General features: G+C 43.7%; 1 protein-coding gene across 2 annotated transcripts; it reads right to left on the bottom strand.

The window, feature by feature from the left end:
• Positions 1-1,067: 1,067 nt before the first annotated feature.
• elavl2 (ELAV like neuron-specific RNA binding protein 2) lies at positions 1,068-24,042 on the bottom strand. Of its 2 annotated transcripts, none has more exons than XM_067261230.1 (8): positions 23,910-24,042; positions 13,755-13,845; positions 12,164-12,407; positions 7,924-8,027; positions 5,455-5,608; positions 4,258-4,483; positions 3,611-3,649; positions 1,068-1,825 (listed from the first exon to the last, which is right to left on the bottom strand). In XM_067261230.1, the coding sequence occupies exons 2-8, from the start codon at positions 13,824-13,826 to the stop codon at positions 1,495-1,497; spliced, it is 1,170 nt and encodes a 389-aa protein (XP_067117331.1). In that variant the 5' UTR covers positions 13,827-13,845; positions 23,910-24,042; the 3' UTR covers positions 1,068-1,494. The 2 variants fall into 2 exon arrangements, with proteins under 2 accessions (XP_067117331.1, XP_067117332.1); XM_067261231.1 differs by having other exon boundaries at positions 1,068-1,822.

Raw genomic sequence — 24,042 nt, 5'->3', positions numbered from 1 at the left:
AAAACAACAAAAAAAGTCTATAGTTTTTTTTATATCCAAAGCAAGACTACAGACCAGAAAACCAACAACTCCATAGGACGAATGTAGTCCATAGGACAACAAATCAAGTTTTTCAACTGAATGTAAACAACTTTCAGCAAAACTGAAACAAAAGGCAATATCCAAAAATCTAAATCATACTACGTACTCTTAAAAAAAGAAAAAAAAAAGCACTTTTGCAATAAAGTCCAAAAAAACTCAATTAAGTTAGGCAAATACTCAACATAAAAAAGGACTTATTTACATAGCTCTAAGCTCAGGAGTAATCCTTCCCATTCTTCATTCAAACTACTTTTCATAGCTGCTGCCATTCTCGGCTTGTCTTCCTCCCTATCATACAAAGCAGGTACAACCCTTATTGGTTTGATCAAGACAAAACCAGTCTTTAATGATATAGTATAAGTACACCACAAAACACCATGAGCTGTCTGAAGGGAATCATTTAGGAAGAACTGATTTTTATCCCCCCTTTACCTTTAAGATATTTCCATGTTATAATTTTGCATGCACTTTTGCGAATAAACCTTTGTATTTTTCTGTCTGTTTCCAAATCAAATCTGAATGCGAGTTGCTAGTCATATAACAACCAGGATGTAAGGACAACCCACAGATGATTTTACAAATGAAACCAGCACTGCCATTGATTCTAGAATCTAAAGATAATACAAAGATCTCAAAAGGTATCTTTTACATCATAAATCTCTCCAGAAATTTCAACCACTGCAAACTTTCTGGTAAAGTTCAAAAGCTCACAAGGTGTCATATGAAGATATTTGTCAAAGTATCCAAGTCAAAATATTTGTTCCAGGTCCAGTAAAAAGTTTCTCCAAATTTTTCTTTTTATAAAAATAGATGCTTTTTAAACCCACATCAAAGAGGTTCTTAGCTCTTTGGCAAGGTACTGCTTTAAGAATTTTTTTTGTCTTTTTCGCCATTAGTTTTACAATAAGCAACATTATGCAGCCAACCAATAACCAACTCATATTAATACGATAAACAAAATACTTACAAAACTGCAAATTATTTTCAAATAAACACTTTGTTAAACCACTTAAGACGCAAACGCACCTAAGGCAAATCAGAACACAGAAAAATACAAAGTAAATCACTACACAAAGCCTTACAAGACTTACTGTTTCAAAGCAGATGTGCAACAAAACGACAAAAACCTATCAGTAACATTTTTAAAAGGTCCATCTGTAAAGACAGCAAGAGAATGCAACGTCACAGGTGTGAAAACCTGCAGTATTTTTTTTTCTGGTTCAACATAAAGTAGTGTAAGAATTTGAAAGCCTAGCAATGAAGGAAAAAAAATGAAAATCACATTGTTGGACGCTAAATATCGTTTCCCTTCGTAACATTGATTTACAAAGATGTTTTTACTAATGTAGAAAGTTTATGGTCGGTAGGTTTCCATTTTTCTGTAGAGTTTTCTATAAACAATCTGAGTGGGTATTAGGCTTTGTGCGTTTTGTTGGTTTTGAACGAGACTTGCAGAACTCGGTCTCCGAGGCGGTATCCGTTCAAGCTGGCGATGGCCATGGCTGCCTCGTCGTAGTTGGTCATGGTGACAAATCCGAACCCTTTGCACTTGTTTGTGTTGAAGTCGCGGATGACCTTGACATTTGTGACGGCGCCAAACGGCCCAAACATCTGCCACAGGATGCTTTCATCTGCGTCTGGAGCCAGGTTGTAGACGAAGATGCACCAGCCAGTGCCAGCGTGCCCCGGGATGTTGATGCCAGCCAGGCTGGTCACCCCGTCGATAGCCATGGGGGAGAACCTGCTGTAGAAAAACAAAACAAGCCCGGGTCAGGACGACGGAGAACAGGGAAGCGTTTCTTACATGGAAGCATCACTTGGGAGTCCTAACTGGAACTCACAAGGGGCTCTGCAGAAAGGATGATGAAACTAACCTTTGGGAATTTATACATTTGGGAGTCTTTTAGTGCTTCAGTTCTTTGCTGTGCTTCAGTGGACATTCTGGTGTAGAAGTTCAAAGACTACTATGTTTCAAAGACTACCATATGAGTTATTGATTAAACGCATATTACTCCCGAAGACAGACAAAGTACCCAGTATAAACTGAGCAGGTTATTGGACATTGGTCATAAAGAATATCCAATTTCTAACGCATCTTTATTTTATTGGGTAGCTGTAGTTTAATTTATAAGGAGGTCCTCATACCACTGGCAATGATAGTTGACTGTTTGGAGGTAAAATGTTGCTCGAGATGAGTCTATTTTGAAAGGCTTCTTTAACTTTTAAGGCAAAATGGCCTAATTCCTAAACTGACCCACTCCTATGAATTAGGATGGGATGGATTTCCTAGAGATCAAAAGCTTTGAAGGGTGCGACGCAATATTGGCTGTTACTCAAACGACTAGAATAAAAGTAGCCTGAAATCCTGCTTGGTAGGTAAATGGAATTTTTGCAGTTTGAAGAAACAAAAACCAAAGTGCATGGGAGGGCATGAATTATTTCAGCAGGTGTCAGATGAGATTACTTGCTCCAGTTGGCATCTCAGGGAACATGCAGCCTGACAGGTGTGCTCGCAGCATCAAGGACCAGGAGAGAGATTAGGCAACCAAGACACCAGCCGACAAGCGGGGGGGGGGGGGGGGGGGGGGAGAATCACAAAACGACCATCACCAGTGACGGGCCTTTGTGCTTTACTGTACTTCTAATCAGGCATCTGGGAGGCATTTTATGAAATTGAGCTCAATCAAACTGTTCATTGTGGACATTCTTGAAAGGCAGCAGATGTTTTAAAGAGGACAACATTTGTTATTATAGATCAATTCGGAGAGAATTAGCAGTATGAAATACTGAAATGCGAGTGTAATAAAACATGACTGAAAGCTGTCAAGTCCAAGGACAGGCAAATGAAGAGGACTTATGGTTGCAAGTATGAATCAGAAAACCAATTGCATCAACTCAAGTATAAAATAAATGTAGTGAAAAACATGGGCTACGAGAGTCCAGAGCAGGCCATGGTGGAGGTGCATGTAGAAAGAGAGGATGAGAGAGGGAGGACGGGGAGAGGGAGGACGAGGAGGGATGATGGGGAGAGGGAGGATGGGGAGAGGGAGGACGGAGAAAGGAAGGATGAGGAGGGATGATGGGGAGAGTGAGCATGGGGAGGGAGGATGAGGAGAGGGAGGATGAGGAGAGGGATGAAGGAGGGAGGATGGAGAAAGAGAATGCCCAGGGTCACAGGATCAGGTATGGGGCTGGCTGTGTGACATGTGACCCGTCACTGGCCTTTCTCCTGCCAGGGTGAATCAGCCTCAGAGCGTAGCAGAGCGTTATCCCCTGACCGCCTCCCTCCCTCACACCCCGTGTGAAAAACAAACATACACTAATATCTAGCCTCACATACCAGGCACACTTCACTACACACTGGCAGGCCTGAAACCCCCCTGGGCATACACACCCACGAAGCTGTGGAGATATTGGGGGGGGGGGGGGGGGGGGGGGGGGGAACCTGGAGGTTCATGGGTGGCTGGGTGTCTCTGCCTTATTTAGCTGCAGACACACCCAGGAAAGAGGACTTGAATATATAAATTACCTTTTCACTCCGTAAGCCATGTTTAGCAGATTGTCCAACCTGAATAAAATAAAAACCAAACAAGGTGTTAGTAGAAGCACATAACCAGAGGTGCATTGATGGAACACATTTTCATATATTATGCCAAAAATGCCTACACATTGGGAATCAAACAAGCCAACTGGAGGGTTCCAAGTGGGGATAACAAGTTATCCCCAAGGAAACCATTTCCTGATTACCCCACTGACATTAACCTTTGTCAAAAGGTCCACCAGAGGCAAAGATGGACCATGAAGACCCATGCTTTTATGTAATTGTTGTAAGTGATCAATTACATACAGTACAAAGAGTGACATTAAACACCTGTGACCAATATCCTTATAAGTACAAGTTTCCCATTACATGCGAGTCAACCCACCTCCCCACACACAAATCATCTCTATATAAAAGTGTCTGTTATTAATTTGCAATGGGACGTACACAGCAAAGTGTGGTTGTGAAATTAAAGTTGGAGAATTGATAGACCAAACACAAAACAGTTCGACAATACCGAGTTGAAGGACAATTTCCATTAGTTTAGGGGCCTAACACCTAAACGATTCCATCTCTGGTGTTCCTTGGCTCAGCTCTAATCATCATTATTATTGGTTGTGGGTGTGCCCCGTTACCTGAAACGCTGTGCCTGCTGTGCGAGGGGTCCAGGGTACCTTCGATTGGGCGACTGGTAGAGCTGGGAGAGCAGCGCCTGGCTGGTCTTCTGACTCGGGTTGTTGGCGAACTTCACCGTGATGGGCTCGGTGGCGCCGGGCGGCTTCTGGCCGTTCAGGCCCTTGATAGCCTCCTCTGCTTCGATTCGCCGGTCGAAGCGGATGAACCCCACCCCTCGGGAAACTCCTGGGGAAACGTCAGAGCCTGTTGTTTAGATGTGCGCATAGCAAGGTTCCCCCCCACTCCATCACTCATCGATTCGCAATGGGCTTGCGCACATCAATACAGTCACTGCAATTTAAAGAGATTATCCATGACAGATACAGGGATATCAACATTTGTGGTCAAACTGGGTCATTGCTCAAAGCTCCAGACTGCTTAAATAAATCTAAGTAGTCTTTAACACATCAGAACTACAATTCCCATGAGGGAAATGTATCAATGTAGGAAATAAGCCACAGGATTCAAGATGGTTGCAGACTAGGGTACCAGAAATATGACTGCAGATGGAAAACAGCGGATACATTAGTACGTACTACACACACTTGCTCTGCAGTCACATTTTTAAATTGAAGACAAAAACACATACTAAAATTGGCTTGGCAAAAGAAAATGACATATGGAAGCCTTCTCTAATCCTTGCCTGGGAGAATATTGTAAATTTCTTCTGTAGAGGAGGCAGGAAATGGCTCGGTGAACACAAGATTCTGTTTATTAGTATTTCATAAGGATTCCATTTCCACATGGCAGTTGGGAAATGGAGATTATAACTGTAAATGTATTTCATTTCTTGCCATGAAAACCCAGTGCTACAGCTACACCTTAGGGGATGAGGACAGGGGAATCAGGGGAGGGGGTGGGGGTTAGAGGCAGAAGAAATTACCAATCACAGAGTCTTCTAACTCCACGGCCATTTCATATTCCATCCATCTATGCATATTTATGAATGGCGCCAGTGGAAAATTGCATTTTGGAGACCGCAGACGGACACCTATGATGCATTCCTCTGGCTGGTTTGTCAGAAAATGCCAGTCTGGAGGGAGGGGGGGGGGGGGGGGGGGGGCAGGGGGCACTGCAAGCAGACAGAGAGCGAAAAAGAGAGGGAGAAACAGCGGGGGGGGGGGGGGGGGGGGGGGGCTCTGTCACCTCCTACTCACCGGTCACCTGGTCCACCAGAATGCGCGAGGTAATGATGCGTCCGTACTGAGAGAAGAGCTGCTCCAGCTCCTTCTGAGTCATGGTTTTTGGCAAGCCACTGACGTACAGATTAGCATCTCTGATGGAGGCCGAGCTGGGCCTAGCGTAGGATACCTACAGGAGGGAATCCAGGAGGACGCGTTAGCACTCGTCCAGACAACGCCACCACAGCCCCACGCTCACTCGAGAAACGATAAGAGAATGCTCTGTCTTATGTATTCATGTCTGGGCCTAAAGCATGCCAGGACAATTAAAAGCTATAAATTCAATGACAAACACCCCACACACCATCTTCTCCCCCCCACCATATAGGCCGCATTAATAGATAAAATAAAATACTTCTGGAATAGTTAAAAGGGGGGGGGGGGGGAATACATATTCATGAGCGGACTTCTGCCTCTCCTCTGATGGGGTCTGGATCTTTCCAGCAACACGAAGCCGTGTGTGAACAGCAGGGATGGGACCAGGCCCTGGGACTGACATTAAGTGTTTCTGCACAGACGAAAAACAACTAAACACAGCATGGCCTGAACAGGCTTTGAGCCTCGCGTTTCTATGGCACTGCATGTTGGTGCGTTTCATTTGAATAAAAGGGGTTTCTTCTCATACATTTCCATGTTTAAATTAGTAGAGCGGCAGGTATTGTGTGTTGGGGTTGTGTATGGGGAGTCCTTTTACAGTGAGAAAAGGGTCAGAGTCCTAACCACTCAACAGAGGTGACTGGAGATTTGTGGAGTGATTGCTGAGCCGGGTCAGTCTGGTACTGTATTTATGACAGAGACACCCAAGCCTGCATTGACTAATGTGTCCATTGGTTTTCCTTGAACAGTCAAGATATTGAGGGGTGGATTCTGTCTCTCTGTTCGTGAGCCAAACCAATGTCTCTGACTTAGTCATAAATCAACATTTGTCCATAAACACAGCCAAGTAATAGAAAGCGGGGGGAGGGGGGGGGGAGGAGAGACAGGGACCAGAGTCAGCCACCATGTGCTGGGGATCAATACATCATTACACCCCTGAGCAGTCATATCAATTCATTTTCCTCAGAGCACAATCCTTCTTGTGTGTGAGAGTGTCTCACGCACACAGCTTGTGTAGGACGGGTGTGGTTGCGCTTTTCCTGAGTGAGTTTACAAAGTGTATGTGCAGAGATCAACGTGTGTGTGTGTGTACCTGCCTCATCCTGCTCCTCCCAGTGCTGGGCGCCTGCAGGTCTGTGACAGGGCCGTCTATTATCAGGAGAGTGCACTGCCGCCGTATTTAATTACAGTGTCAGGCCCGCTAAATGGTGCTGCGCCTAAGCCTGCTCGCAACCTCGCCCGATGGATAGTATCAATACAATTCACTTGCTTTAATTAAACCTCCAAATAGGATCCCTTTTGGTGCTCCCCGATCGATGAGACCTCCGCCTGCTCTCCCCCCCCCCTGCTCTGATGGGGAGATGTCCGGGGGGGGGGGGGGGGGGGGGGGGGGGTGAAAGCTGACTCTCCCCCCTCCCCAGTCGTACTGTCTCACTTCATATGATGCTAATACTTGCAAAGTAGATTCCTCTGGCACACTTGGGTTTATTTGCACTTCTGACAGAGCAGCTGGAGAATTTCGGTGATGTAAAAAAGAAAAGAAAATGGTGTTCTACTTTCTGAGGTTTGGGCTGGAGCTAGTGTGTGTGTGGGTAGGTGTGTGTGTGGGGAGCAGGGGGGGGGGTAGTGATATGTTTGATTCATGCAAGCACAATGGATCTGCTTGACACACCTCCCCCAACCTCAATATACATTTACGGTAATCAAGCTTGCAGTACACAATTTGGTGCCATTCAAAATCCATTCATTATCTCTGAATGCAGCCTCTTTTTTCGTGTGTGTTGCATGCAGCCATTTTCTCCCTCTCCCCTGCTCCTCGGCAAAATACAGATGACGCCTCGCACAGCCCCGTGGGGGGGAGGAGGGGGGGGGGTCATAAAAAAAATCACATCCAATAAATCAGAGCCCACCGTTCACAGGGTCCTGATGCACTGTATGAAGCAAATGAGTTTCTCTCCAGCATGTCTTGTCCTGTGCTGCCTGATGAATGCTAATAGGAGCCACCTCCCTGTGCCGGCATCGCACACCGCCGCTGCACATGCAACCATAGAAACTGTTCTGCTCTACATACTCGAGGCCTGGAGCTGTGCTGACGATATTAACAAAAGGCTCCATTTTCTCCTCTCACTGCTGGCTGTTTTTGAACTTGATGCCAGTCGCCAGAGTTAATGATAAAGTTGGATATTTAACCGGTCCAATTTCATCCCTTGCACGGATAAGATGGAAATACGGTAGGTATAAAGTGGGGGTATCCATCACTTTCGAAGCAGATGTGGTAAGATTTGTGTACAGTGATTAAAAAACATGAATTCATGGCATTAAACCACATATGCATCAATGACGGCTTACCTTAATAGTTTTGGTCTGAAGTCTCAGGCCGTTTAAGGTGTTGATGGCTTTTTCTGCATCTTTTGGGTCCACATAATTCACAAATCCATAACCTAGGCTCTGCCCTGTAAGAGGAAAAAAAAGGTTTAAGATCCAAAGTACGTTGCTTGAACGCAGCAAAATAAACAAACAAATCAAATCCATCAGTGTTAAATCGAGAGCTGCAAAGGTCAAATTGGCACATTGCTCAATCCTTTGGAGCAACACAACAGCCCACCCTCTCCTCCTCCTCCTCCTCCTCCTCCTCTCCTCCAACGCATGCCTGTCTCCGTCATGACTTCTCTAAATCACCAGAAACCAGGAGGTTGTTGCTGAACACAGGAAGACTAACATTCTGTCTGAAACAACTGCCAATTTAGGCCCTGAAGCTGGGCCCATCATCCACAATTTCTTTTTTTTTAACACACCAAAAAACAACAACCCTTTCTTAAATTACCAGACGGTTCCTCCGGTTCACAGTGAGTCATCTGACACAGCAGAGGTCCGCAGAGGCTCCCTCCATCATTTATCTCCAAAATCTACAATGGATTGACACCCACTCCTTATGTGCACACTGGCAATTCAATTTCCTACGCCCACTCCATTTTGGTCTCTGTGCAATTCCACTGCCAGTCAAGTTCACAAGCAGCAGCGGAGGCAACAACTTCAATTTTTTTTAATTAATAAATAAAATATAAAAAAACGGAATGAAATGGAAACCTCATATGAGATTAGCTTAAATTGGCTTGCAAGTCGATATGTTCTTACTCCCTTGGTAGCACATACAAATTATCCCTCAAACTAAGTTCACGGGCGGCTACATAAGAAGGCTAATATTGTCGACATCAAATGCACAGATTTCATGGTTCAACAGGGATTCAAATTCAATGAGGGTTATCAAGAGGGGGGCTCTAAAGGGCTCTCTGCTTAAAAAATGTGCCCGATGCTAGCTGCTATTAACAGCAAAAGGCTTACCACCTCTGGTTCGGACTATCTGGCTCAACACCGTGAGTCACCGCTAGCACGGGCTCCTCAGACACCGTGAAGAGCAGTTCATAAACTTAAATTCACCTTGCATCTCGGGGAGTGCTATAGCCAGGAGAAACACGAGAGCCTTTGAAATGTGCTTGTGAAATGACAGTTCTTCAGGAGCCTGGAGGGCAAACAAAGCCGCTCCCCTCTCTCGCTGGGTTCTGCCATGTGAAGAGGAAGAAAACCGCCGTCTGAGGCAGCAATTACTCTGGGTCCTTCTGTGGAGGCAGCAACCGTCCCCCTGCCTCTCTTTGTTCCGATATGGGGCTGCCTCAAACATCTGCCTATACTGTAATTGGCTCCCCAGTCGTGTTGTGCTGGGCGGTGTGTGCGCGCGAGCGCATGTCTGGTGGGATCTCCCATTTAAACAGGACATGGTCCACGGCCCAGGGTAAAGTCTACGGCTGCGAGCCAGGAGGAGGACATCAAGGGTGGGCAGCGGCAGCTCAAGGGGAGAAAGGCAGCTCTCTGGTGGGATTCAACAAGAGGTGGCCCCGGAACACCGCAGTAGGTTGGCTTAAGCTAAACACACAGCCACAGGGGCCTGTGGCTGTTACATTAGTTAAATAAGAAGTAGGGCTTAAACTAGAGCGTAGTCTACATCAACATTCAGGCCTATTGCCTATTTGTATTCATCTACAAATTCACACGTTTTTTTGTTCTCTCTCCAGCTATTGGTGTAAAAGCTAGTAAATGCATAATTTCTAAGCAGGCCAAATTGGAGCTGGAAAGCAAATAAAGAACCTTCCAAGCCAATGTGTGTCGTTTCCACCCAACAAACATGGCAACAAGTCAACTAGCCTGATTTCTATCAACCAGCAAATGACTTTGCTTAATACCCAGCACACGGCAGCATGACCACAGAAGCTTCAACAGCAAGACGAGCATACTGTGCCGGGAACAACCAGACTTTACTCCACAAAAAAAAAAACACTTTCAAGATAAAACTTACTGACCTGTTATCTTTTCTATTAACGCTGTGTGGTGCACCCCATGTTCTTGTACATACACACCACTAACTCGACCTGAAAGCGCTTCTCTTGCGGTCTGAGCAGCACCTGGAGAGTAACCTTACTTAGAGAAAGGAGGCACCGGGGGACTGCAGGGCCTCAAGGTCTTTTCACGCTAGGTAGGTTTCAAACGGTTTCATTCATTTAGGTTCGCAGCGCACGTCAATTATTTAGAATTTTCTCACTTGCCGTGTTAAATATGTAGCTTGGTGAGCATGTTTGTGCTCACTCTCCTCACAAGGCTGGGCTGAACACTGCTGCTCATGTTTACACCGAAATCTTGCTAAACAATCCAAACCCAAATCACCAGTCAGCCCGTCTTAGCCAGCTAGGCAGGAGGGCAACACTTCTATCCTCTGTGGTTAAACCACACAGTCACATTCACGACTGGGATGAATACGGGCATTTCAAAATGTATAACAAGGAATAACAAGCCAATGGAAGCATCTGTAAGTAGAGTAGCCCTATTCAAAACATAAGTTCCCATTTTCAGATCATGTTCATACTCCCCCCTACTGCCAATATGCATCCTGTTCGTGTGTGTGTGTGTGTGTGTGTGTGTGTGTGTGTGTGTGTGTGTGGGGGGGGGGGCTACTCCCATATGCCCCATGTGACACCCTAAACAGTGAGCCTTTGGCCAGATGACATGCTAATGCATCTCTTCTCCTGAAAGAGACAAGTGGGGAGCTACAGTGTCACTGGTTGTTGCCAGGCCAACCAGTTCCTATACATAATGACTGCAAATGGGTTTTTAGGGAGAATGGGGGTCCTTTTATTAGAGTAAAAAAAAGCAGAAGTAGGCATGTCAGGACAGGAACACACTTAGCTTAAAAATGCTTGGAGATAGCCATACATTTTTAGATTCGAAACAAACCATTACTAGCTGGAGAGCTACAGAGAAGCACGCAAATAGACGGGCTCTCGTTTGAATGCTGGTCAGCTACACGTGTGCATTGTAAAATATTTAACGTTCTGAATTTTTCAAAGCCAAAGAGGTGGTTGTACCATTTTTTTTTTGCACGCCTTTTTAATGAAGTCGGACTACCCTGGGGTGTAGATCCATCATTAAATAAATCTGCAATGGTGGGAATCATTCACATGTCCTCCACTCTCCATTCATAAGAAAAGGGGTTGGCTGCCTTAGACTGAGGCGGTGTTGACTTCTCAGGGTAAAAATGCTAATGAAACAGATGCATTTGCTCTCCATCGCAACTGCCTTCCAAGTCCCTAGGAGACTGAGTTATGTGCAGCAGATGGGAGGGAGGTCTAAGTAACCTTGACTTGCGCAGCGAGAAGTTCTGACACGGTGGCATCAGATATTCTCTATCCAGTCACGTCTGAGAAGCAGTGACGGTGTGCACTCTGACCAGCTGCAGATCCCCCCCCTCTAGACCTTCAGACTCTGTACTCACAGCTACCAGGAGTGGTAGGAACTGTCCCTGCCGTCAGCTCCCAGCTGACAAGGTCATGAACAGGTACACAGACACGAGTAGGTAAAATGCATTCATAGGGCTCCCAACCTTATGAATGATCACTGCCAGAGAGGAAACGTGCTTTATTAACACAGGAGAAACCTGATGCTGTCTACAACAGTTCAGCTTCTCTCTGGTGTGTGTTGTTGTGTTGTTTTTCTTTTTTTGGGGGGGAGGAGGGGGGGGGGGTGCAATCCTCCTTTGCTAGTGGCTAGGAGGACAACGCACACCCTCTGTACTCCAGTGCAAATGAAACCAGTGATATTCCACAATTAAATCAGTCCTTTATAGAGTAAGTCAATCTGGTTTGCTGCTGGGTACGTTTCATAATGGTTTACACTTAGATATGGCATCTAATTACAGAATTTAGCTCAGTCAGAGCCCTCTTTCGCCTCTACTAAGTAGGCTATACTCTCAGAATGCAAGAGCCCTGCTGTAATTGGGGGCAAAATGCAGGGATTTCATAATTCGTGACACAGGAGACCAAAGGTATCACGCATGGAGGGGAGAGTGGCGGGGCATGCAGTATTGCCATAGCAGTACAACAGACCATAAGCTAAAAGTAGCCCATATTGAGAGCTGTTTCAGTACCCACCCACAACAATTGAAGGTAAAAGCATAATGTAAATATATTCAAAATAACGCTAAATTACATAATGGTTTACGTTATAAATCGAATAAAAATCTAATAATTCATAGTTACGTTACCTGTTATTTTATCGCGCACTAGTTTACAGGACTCAATCTCCCCGATGCTCCCAAACAAACTCTTCAGCTCTTCTTGGGTCATGTTCTGAGGCAGATAGTTGACTATCAAGTTAGTTTTACTGTCCTCCAAGCTCCCTGACTCTACAGGAGAGGAGCAGTTGTTCGAGATTGTGGAGGGGCCGTTGCTCGTGTTGTTGCAAGTTGGCCCATTGGACAGCTGTGTTTCCATGGCGGCAATCACCTGCTAAAAAGACAGAAAAAGTCCAGTCAGAACCGCATGCTATTGAAGCCCATTGAGCAGCCGCTAGTGGACGGTTAAAAAAGGATGCTTCCATTTCCTATCGGCTATACTGTATCTTTTTATTCTACTGGTTTCCCAGTGTTTCCCCTAGGTTTACAGCTTTGGTGGCAGGTGACTTATTTTGTGATCTGGCGCGATATAAAAAAAATAAAATAATGAACTTGACCTTCCAGGGGGGGCACCCCCCTGATATAATGGTAGGGGAAACACTGTTTCCACTATGACAAAAACATTCATGCTACTCTAACTGCATGTTCCATAAATGTATCAGTCTTGAAACAAAAGATCAAGTAATCTTTTTAATGAAATTGCCAATATGACCATCTGGGACCAGACATTCTAACCCAGGAAATGAGTATTGAATACTGTTAATTGGGCTATCTGTAACTTTACCCTACCTTCCACTGTAAAGCACAGGCTGTGCACCAGATTTAAAAGCGTTTTCCAAATATGGATTATTGTTGGAAATGAAACAAAGGTTATATTATGCCTTATATTAAAGGAAACCCATAATAGTTTCTGAAACTAAGCAGACAGATGTCCTTTTCAAGTTTATGGATGAAGCAAAGAGAAGCTCCTCAAGTTAATTGCATGTGTCCATCTGGCAGAAAACAAACACTTTGATGAAGCAATTGTGCGTTGCGTTATGTTAAGAAAGGCCTTTCAAAGGCAAAACTAGTGCAGTTGAACAAACTTGTCAACAGTGGTATCGACTCTCAGCCAAATAGCCTGTGTGTGATGAAAACAAAAGATTTAGACATGAGACTCGAGAGTGCTGGTAAAGCAACTGAGGGAGTACAGGCCCTTCTTCACAGCTTGGCTGATGCGCTACAGTTAGCAGCATCTCCCAGAGGGGAAATGAAGAGACATCCTTAGTTAACACATCCAGACACAAGCAGTATGCATATCAGTATTATTACAGTAATAACCACATTGGGTTATTATATACACACACACACTAATTATTTTCAAATTTAGATGGTCAATTTCATGCTCTGTGAGGCCAAAGCTGTCATACAATAATCAAAATACATACATTCAAAAAGACACAAAACAACAATTAAGTGCACAGTTTTAGACCATACCAATACAGCAAAATACCCAAGGGCAACTTGAAGCTATTTAAACCCCAACTTAGAAAAAGAGAGCAGTAAAAAAAAAAAAAACACAATCGGCTCAGATCAACTTGATTTGGTTGTCCAAAGTAAGTTGCGGGAACTTAAGGTCATTGGTATGGCCTGAGCACTGAGTGACGCTGGCCAAATGAGTTCAAGAAGGAAAGCCACAGACCCCGGTCCAAGGCTCGGCAGCCCACGAGCCACTTCTAAGCAGAGAAGCCACATCGCACAGTCTGACTGCCATGTTAGTTTGGAGTTGCCGTCTGCAAAAATGTGACACAAGAAAAAAAGGACTGTATGTTAGATCAGCAGCAACAACATCAACAGTCAGTGGGGATCACATGTCATTGTGGAAGAGGATGCGGAGGAGGGTCTTTGCACTGGCGATGCACAGAGTTGCTATATACTGGGAGTGTTTCACCTTCATACAATTCCTCTTTAGCAAAGGATGAATAGCGAGACTTGAAGACATATGCAAGAGTTGATGCCATGAAGAAAAGGCACAAGAGATATGAGGGATGACAATCGGATGAGTGAATGGGGTGCATCACAGGGAGATCAGACGGATATCAGACAACGCTAATCAAACTGGGTCACGGCGCTCGCGTCTGCTGCTAGTCTACACTGACACGCACAGCGACCAACGCTGTTCGTGCAGCACACTATGCATTAAAATCCCCCTCTTGCTATTCAAGAACATAGCATGGGATCAACCCACTTTTCAGAGACGTTAGACAAGTCATACAGCCAACATCACACCAGAGTAGCACAGCTCAGAGACTAATATATCAAAGAACATCACATAGCCTATGAATATGCCTCCTCTCCTTGATCACTACAGACTAGTTTCCTCCAAACCTATGAATATGCATCAAGTCTATTCTGCATATTTATAGAGATTGCTGTTCCAATAATTGAGGCAAGCGAAGGTACAAACTGTCAAACAAAAAACGCAGCACAAATGGACGTCATGTTTTCGTGTCCTTTGTGGAAGAGCTTTTCAGTCCAAAACACACTCCCTCAAGTGTAGCCCAATCAAATCTCTTGTCCCAGCAGATAAGAAAAGATTTCTACATGGGGAACATGTGTCAGATTTGGTCTGCACAAAATAAGTGCATGTGGCCTGATAGTTTGGAATGAAAAGCACATTTATTTTAACAAGTCAAGAGTGCATCATCAAATTAGACATTTTTATCGTACATTTCTCAGGAGCTACTAGAAATGGCTACATTTGATACAGTGGATGGAAAACAGGATATTTAACAGCCAAAGGATTATTTTAAAGTAAGGTTTGACAGAAAAATGCACAGCTTTGCATTGTTTCCACAGCTCTAAACTCACAGCACACATGATACTACCCATGCTCGTTTCCTCCTCTCCTCCCTCCATCTCCTCTTTCATATGGATTATGATTTGAGGGTAATGATCAAGAGGTCTTGATGGAGGGGAGAACCAGGGGAGGTGGAAAGGTTCTCTGATGCTGCCCTTGACCACAACCAGATCAACAATGAATTTTGACCAGTAGCCAGTTAACCAGTACAGCCCAACAACTCTAAATAATTTAGAAGCTATACTGGCTTTAAATGCATCTTTCCTTAATACTGAAAAAGACAGTAAATGTTATTCTACAATGTAAGTCTACAAATAAGCAGGTCTTTCTCCACTGAAGAAACCTATACTCTAAAAAGGCATTCATTGTGTTAAAGACCCTTTGGAATAAAGTGTGAATCTCACCCTGCTAACCATCAGAGGCTAAGATGGTAGTGTCTGGTCTTGATATCAAACTATAAAAAAGGCAGGAATATGCGTGTCTGTGGCTCGATTATGTTGAGAAAGGAGCACTGAATAAAGCTGAACTTCGCAAGGTGTATTGCTCAGGACCCACAGACGTACAGTGTGAAGTTGTTTGGAAGAGCGATTAGTGACCAAAAATAAAAATGTATTTGTCTGCCGCCATGTTGAGCTGCACTAAGCCATGAAGACAGATCTCTGCACTACTGGCACACTGCATCAGTTGTAAATAACTAGGCATGGCAGAAGTAGGGGTCTTACTATTGCAAAAAGACTTATACCGGCTACACCATCAGAATTCATGTTTGTTTCCTTTAATGGATGTATAAACTGCCTCTCTGAAGTGTTAAATAGCTATCGAATATTGAGGGTATTACAGGTGACTACACATATGAATGTCTGCAACCCACTCATGTAAGCTAGCTACAAGTGCAAATGCACAAGGCAGAGAGAAATGTTGCCACTGGCAACAGTCTGACACTGAACTTTGCATGGAAAGACGACTTGCTTTGAATTGTTTGACGCAAATGACACGTTTTAATCAATTGTTTACAGTCTCTACTTCAGTTTATTTCCACAGAGTTTCTGTTTACTTAACCCTGGCTGCGTAAGATTACGTAGAACACTTTAATTTTGAACTGCCATTCTTGTGTGGCACTACACACGACAGCTCACAAGAAAGTACTTCCCACGCCAAAACTCCAACTGGCCTTGATAAGTTTACCTGCATGCCAGTCAAAGTGGAAGAGGAAACACTGGAGTCAAAACTCGTCTTCTACTGACTGTCAAATTGGCAAGGCTGTTGGTTCTTAATTACTTAGCCGTCAAACATTCCCTTAATAAACAGTGTTGACAAAATAAGCATTAATACAATGTATTAACAATGCATGTAACATGCATCTATAGTATTTAAACCATGTATTTTGAGTAGTTGGGAAGGGTCTCACATATCTGCAACCAGTCCTGCACACATTAAACTAAAGCAATTGAAATCAAATGACGCCAAATGGATTGAGCACATTCACATTTTTCAGTAAACCTGAGCACATCAAGAAGTGACACTACACAGCTCCGGTACAATGGAACTATTCTATTAGAAATACTGGCATTTCCCTCAACCAAGGTCGATGCTGTAACTCCACTGGTAAGCTTCTTATTTATTTTTTACTAGGGCCTCAGAAATGCAACCTAGAATTTACTGATGAAAGAAAATATTTAGGCTGCACCTGGATACTCGTAGAACTGATCATGCAGTCTCCACAAGAGAAAACAGACTGCAGTCCTCCCAATATGGCTGGTGTGGGAACACTTAAAAATATTAATGAAAGGTTAGACGATTTTTAGCATTCAAACCTCAGATCGTCTCAGTCGTCATAGCACACGTCTACTGCCTTTAAGGTGTCCTGGCTCATCAGATAGACTAAGCCATTCTACTGTCTCCTACCGCTCACACACTTAACAGTTGACGATGCAGTGCAGGGTCTTCCTCCTGCATAGGCCTGATTCCTTCATATTCTCTCAAATCTTCACTTGTACACAAACAACTAGACCCAGTCACTATGCTACTTTAACCAAAGGTATCCAAAGCAATGCAGTTATTAAACTGCAGGGATCGACATAAGCAATGGCCCGATGGCCCGGGGCCAGTAAAAAGTAACGTCGGGACAGTTAAACTAGCAACTCACTGGCCCGATCGGGCCACTGCAAGTTATTTATGGAAAAAAAAAACAATTGCATCGTAAAAGTTAACATCCTTCATATATTTTGCTATCTGCTAAATGCATAAATAACTTTGCAGCTCGTGGGGCGCACATTTGGCAAATCAAGAGTTGAGTAGTGAGTGACGAGTGGTTGTCAAATTGTAATTTCTCTAATCTCGATACATTTTTTAACAACTGGCACGAGACAAAAGTCAAGATGGCAGCAAAGTAGAGCTACGAGTTCAAACGGAAGCAACTTTTTAAATGGAACTAAGATGCACTGTGTCGTCTGTCTTATGTTCCCGTCTAAAGCAGACAAAAGTGGATCTTTTTACACAGGCACCGACAATTTTCGAAAACAATCCCTGACCAGCCAAGCTAGCAGACAGCACCTGGTTTGCGTGTCAGCTAAGCGGATGGTTGACAATCCATCTTCCAGGCCGTTGACCATGCTGGTCAGGAATTTAAATGCAGATGCCCATCGTGTTATTGCACGACTTATAACAACGTGAAGACGGGCCAGCCGTTCGCCTCGTTCCCGAATGGTGTCCCGAATGGTGTCGACTTGGGTACTTAGTATCATACTGATGAAATGCAATGGAAGCTTTTATAAATTAGCATTGAGGGACCAGAGGTTTCAGTTTCAGCCAGAAAGTCGTGCAGAGATGGCTGTCAGCAGGGAAGAGAGCACGTCATGTTTGAGGTTAAAAGTCAATTGTTTTGCTGACTATTACCTTATTATTTTTTTATCACTAGAAATGTGATTTCATTTTTGTTCTTTTTATATCCAGGATGTGTTTAATAAATGGTTAAACATGTTAACAGAATAACATAACTTATAAGTCTTTGGTTTTGTTGTAACAATGATAAATTACAACTTTTGGAGGGGGGCCAGTAAAAATGGCCTTGGGGCCAGTAAGTTTCAAACCCACTGGCCCGTGGGGCCAGTCGCAACAAATGTTTATGTTGAACCCTGAACTGACATTAGCTTCTGATGTCAAGACTGGCTGAACTGTCAAATGAGGAATAAGATGCAGAGCACCCAACTGTGATGCTAAGAAACCACTCAGTTCAACTTCAAATGATAGTTTCACCTTTAATAAGAAGCAACGAGTGCAAACATTGGCTATTGTCCTGCTACAGACACTGCCACAAGGCTGAAATATTTCATTAGATAAACACTTGGAAAAGGGAACTTGGCAAGAGGCCTCGCACAAAAATCTCTGTAAAGGCTTTTGGTTCCTGCAGCCAGCCAGCAACTAGCTTCTAGTGCTGGCATTTGAGAGCAGAGCATCTTGTTCCCCTGGAGGCCTTGCAGAACAGGGAAGGGTTGGGGTTTTTTGTACAAAAAAAAAAGAAAGGCAGCTAAAGATCATGAGGTTCTTTTTATGTCTTCCATCAAGAGTGCTGGAATAAACCCGTGCACCTCCACCGCTTTACCCAATAGAGCAGGCTTCCTTTTAAGACTCATTAAAGTGCAGCGAGCTTAGTTACTGCTCCTCTCACATCTGACAACCGTCTCACAGAGGGAGAACGCTCGCACGCAATGATGCTAAGAAAAGGAACGTCTTGGCTGCAGAGGGTCAACAAATTTATTGGGGGCGGGGGTTGAATGCTTTTGACACCCTGGGTGTTTAATATTTCATGGCCAGCTGCCGGACACACTAAAGGAGCATTCTGCCAACACTTAGGTTAGACTTTCATCCAATGATGCCTCTTGCTAAAGATGGCTGGTGGGCTGCACACACTTAAGACAACTGAGGCTGAGAGAAGTTGGAACTGTTACGCCATCACATAAGCCTTAGTGGCTAATTGACATAGCGACGAGGCAGGGAAATTGGGCTGCAGTGACTGCAGGATGAGACTAGGCAGTTGATGATAATCTGCTGAATATGCCATGTTTGTTAATCAATGGAGGAATGAGGGAGGACAACAGCAACCTGGGGAAACAGTGGCCTCTGTGAAGGCTTTCTGGAACCATCATTGGAATTTCATTTTACTGCTCGACACTAACAATGGTGATTTAGAACACAGCTCATTTGAAGCTCAGGATGCTTTTTAAAACCCGCACAGCCAAGAATGCTAGTGAGCGCCCCCTGGCAGCGAACTGAACACAAAGCACACAGCAGCCGCCATTGAGCAAGACTGAACATTTCAAAAGGGCTGTTAGATTTCTTCCTTTCAATGGCAGCCTCAGTAAATGCCTTAAAGTAATGAAAACTAGTCTTAAGATCTAGAATATCTTCTCATGGACAAACTCAATAGAAAACTGTGGCACAATAAGATTTCCTTTTCTTTCTTATATGAAGTCTGTCAAATATAAAATATGGCAGGCATGGGGAACAGCTCCAGTAGTGAGACCCACAGTGAGAAGTCAAAGACATCTGCTGGCAAGATCCCGGGCCATGCACTTCAAAGTGACAGTAAGGCCGCTCATCTACCACTCCCTAAGAGCTGCTCAGCCAAATGACCCAAACGATCTCCAAGGACTGCAGCTGGCATTAAATCAAGCAAGCATGTGTGAGATGTTGGTGTGCTGGTGTTCCAAATACCTCACCAGCACGCTCATCCTACCATTAAAGACATCCAGGAGCACCTCATTCACCAAGCCTAAGGAGTTCTGACATTACTATTGATCCGAGTCACAGACTAAGACTAAGGTACTAAAACGCACCACTTACCAGCCTCTTAAATATGGTTCAGGCTCCTGTGGAATGTTGCAAATCAAATTAACTACATTAACCCTAAAATTCACTTTACTAATACTTTTTGTTGTGTGAGGTCAGGGGACATGACATTAAGATTAGATTCCAAATGGGTCTTATGGTGTCTTTACCACCTGCCTATAGCAATAACATTTACATTTTTCAGAAGGGAAGGTTCTCTAACACACATGTGGACCTTCATCTATAACAGAAACTGAAAAAGCTAAAGCAAAATCAAATCAGCTAAAGGCTAGTTCCTCCAAAGTCAGGATCAATATGTGGTTTAATATCAGACACATGCAAGTCTGAAAGTATTGCAGGACACTGAGCATAACATTGCTTTATACGTAACCAGTTCCACACAATACATTCATTTTGCATCCATGTTTTCAGAGAGAACCCTCCAGCCCACCCAGATGCAATGGGGGGGGGTTTGTGTGAGCGTCTGTGACGCAGTGACAGGGTCCAAGGACACTGCGGAGCAGGCCTCAGGTAATGATCTGCCACACTGGGGGAGGGACGCCCTGTGGTACACACGCAGCACACGAGGAGGGGCTGAACACTGCATGCCAGCCCTCCACACAGCTCATCAGAAACCTCCACTGCAAATGTAGAGAGGGGCAGGAGATAGAAAAAAGATGAGGGGGAAGGAAGAAGAGGAAGGAAGGGGGTCGAAATATTTTACCTACACTGGAACCTCCCACTGTAATCTAACCCCATTCTCAGTCAGACGCACACTGGGCTGTTTGGAGCGAGGTTCTACCTTGGCCTTTAAAAGTGCACTCCCTCTCCTTTCATTTAGAAGGTCTGTCAGGTCTTTATTTAGAAAGCCAAGTGTCTGGGCTCAAGATTACATAGACAATTGTGAACATCCCCTGACTCTTCCTCAACTTGTGTCGATTTAGAAGAAAGAGGACTGGTGAAAATACACCTTAGCTGGCTCTACTACAACACCTTGGATAGTAACAAACACAACATCCCATCCACTTGAGACTTCCCACTTTGAAATGTTAACTGAATTAAGTCAACAATAAAATTAAATGCTCTGTAGACAGTACATCCTTAAAAGTACTATGAAAGATGAATAAAGTAAACGAAACTCAAAAAGAGATCGTTATTAAATTATTCCGATTTCAGAAGCACAAGAGCAACTCAGAAGCCAGGGTCAACTGGATCGTACAGGGCAACAGACTGCAGACCACGCCCTCAATCCCTCTGGTAGCCACCCAGCCCCTCCTCCCCATCCCTATACCCCCATGGGGGGCTGTGGCTGACATGTGAATCAGCAGCCTCTTCGTAAATTAACTGGCCACGCTTCCAGTTGCTGGCTTGACAATTCGTAATGTATTCACGACCTCCTGACTGACGATTACTCACTGCAGACTGCCTACTCACTGGAACCCAGATGCCTAAGACAATGCTGAGGCATCTTGACACACCGCCTGTTCAGTACTCAAGGTCAGATAACGCAACCCTAAGCACTATACAGACTGTAATAAAGGCCTACCTTGACAAAATAGGAGACACCTCAATGCTAGGGAAAGGTGTACTACATAAAATACTTTTAACAGTGTCTATGATACCTTTAACTCCTACCTTTATCTCCCACAATGAAACAAAAGACCTGTTATAGCAAAGTATGGAAAAGTATGCATGTCCAAAAGAACCCCTATCCCTTACTATGGTGTCAGCCAAAGGGGACAGAAACGCACTTCCTGCGGTCATTATGAGATGGTGTATTGTAGTAGACTATGGCGTATACTGTTGCTCCACATCCCTCCAATATAGGCTTCTAGACAAAGATAACTACATTTAGGAAGTAGATTTTCCATTAACTTTAAAAAAAAAATCATATAAATGAAATTCTGGCTTCAAATTTACATTTTAGGATGTAAAAATCAAAATGGTTCGATGTCCGCAAAAACGAGTAACATTTCAATTGATTGAAACGTAGGCGAGTTAAGCGTGGGCACTGTAGTAATTGGTTAATCTGTGACACCTGCGGTGGAAACGCAATTGCTTGAAGGTGCAAATTGGACAGATCTTTGCTGTGGCAACCAAACTTTTACTGTTATTCTCAATGTGACGAAAGTTTAATGAAATATGCAACGGTATTGTGTGATTATCACGTTTTGCTCCAAATACTAGTCACATACAATTTACAAGATCAATGTTCAGGTTTGGGACTCCAAACCTTAATCCGAAGTAGTCTATATCAAGTCACAGTATAAACAATTCAGCACTGAGAAATGTAGAATGCATGAAAGAATGAAATTGCTACATTGAATGCAAGGCAACTTGAATAATTTAAAATTGAAAGGTGAATGCTCCTACCACCTCACGCTTTTTAATAAAGTACATAACTAGCTACCTACTATCCCAAGTTCGATTCTTAAATTAGTAGAGCACGCAGACACGAACTGAAACACGACTGCATTGTTTTACATCACAATTGGCTAGCTAACTAATAAAAACAACTTGTATTAAGAGTTTGGCTAAATTCAGAACGCTTAATTTTGTGCGGCCGTCGGACTAGTTATTGGCCAACCAACCCGGCCTAGCTACTAGTAGTACAGAGCTAGCAACATAAGCTAACCGCAACAGTGACTGTGCTCGACTGTGTTAGCTGCATTGCAGTTGGCTTTTTTATTACATAGCCAATTTACATTACGGATCAATTACAGTGTTGGCCATTAAAGTTCTCTTACCTTAGATGCTAAATACAGAGCACAGCTATTTTGATACGTGATAAGGTCCATGCATCAGTTGCTTCCTTCTTCGCCAAAGTTAGCAAGCTTGACAATCGGGGGGCAACGGCGGGAAACTAACTACCCTAAGTAAACTGAGGAGACCACAGCCAATCAGAGACAAGAGTGCACGTCTCAGTTGCTGCAAGGAGATGGTCATTTAATTCGCTTCAGGTGTGTTGAGGTAGGCTATATTAACCGAAAGGACTGTCTGGTATTAAATTCTACTGAACGTAAATCACAGTCAAAGAAACACAACATTTGCATTCCGAGAAGTTGCAAGTTGGTGTTTCTCAGGATGTCTTTTTTAGAGACACGAATTTTCCAAGTGTGTGGCACATGGAATCTCTGAAAATGTGCTGTGGCAGTGATTTAACCGTCATTGCTAGAGGCATTGAATTAGTCACTAGAAGCCGAAATGTGTCATGAGTAGACGTGTGCATTCGGCCATCCGCCTTAAAATCAATCTGAACTTAAAATTGGACGTTGATAGCATACTGTAGAAGGCGGCAGGCTACATTATTAGGATAGCCTAGACTTCATGTCAAATGTTATTAAATGGTAGGCCCTATAGGATAGGCCTACGCCAAAGATAATGATGTTCAACAGTCAGGATGTATCAGGAAAGGCCTGTTTCAATCAAACATTAGGCAGTAGCCTACGGTTGGAAAAGCTAGAAACGTACACCTCGAATTGCGCAATACAGTTGAAACACCTAGGCCTTTTGATGAGGGAGTGTATGCCTTAAATCCAGAGGCAATCTATGTGAACGTATTTACCACACCAGTAGGCTATATTGGAGAGCACGGACCAAGCATGATAATGGACTATGGTTGAGCTCAACTACAGTCCATTTTCTGAAATCAGTTGCATGCACCTTACAAGGCTCATTCCGAATAGTAAATCAAAGTATTGTTGCTATAAGGGATTTAATGGTCAAACCAACGCGAATCTCGGGGCGTCTAAGATCAACATTTACAGACCACATATAGCCAATAAAATTTAAGAACCATCACTAAAATTACAAAAGTATACATAGGCTACTGAGGCAAGCATAAGCTAAGCAGTAGCTACCTCACGTTCTCCCGGCACGCAACGTGTTGTAGTTGGCTATGCTGACACTGGAATGCAATGACTATACACTCACATTTTGCATAAGGAGATTGATTATGCTAAATACATATTACAATTAATGCATTTGAAATGTAGCTAATGCAAATGAAATTGAAACGATAACATCGACTTAAGCGTCCTTAACAGACGATGCATGATAGTCTTGGGCTATACCAGAACATGGTCTAATACACTGGATTTGAGGGTAGAATGATCGAAATATAAATTTAAAATGTTATACATGAATGAGCAAATATGTAAAACATCTTACCGTGTCTATAAATGAAAGTTACGGACGTCCTCTGGCAAACAATCTCTTGGAAAATAGAGAATCAAGAAAACACTTGGCAATAGCCTAAAAATATGAATTCCGCCTTTTCTCTTAGCTCAAACTTAGAAACATA

The sequence above is a fragment of the Osmerus mordax genome, chromosome 23, assembly GCF_038355195.1.
Source record: "Osmerus mordax isolate fOsmMor3 chromosome 23, fOsmMor3.pri, whole genome shotgun sequence".
NCBI classification, from domain to species: domain Eukaryota; kingdom Metazoa; phylum Chordata; class Actinopteri; order Osmeriformes; family Osmeridae; genus Osmerus; species Osmerus mordax.
Note: the sequence above shows the minus strand (reverse complement) of the source record. Positions and strands in the feature narration are given on the sequence as shown.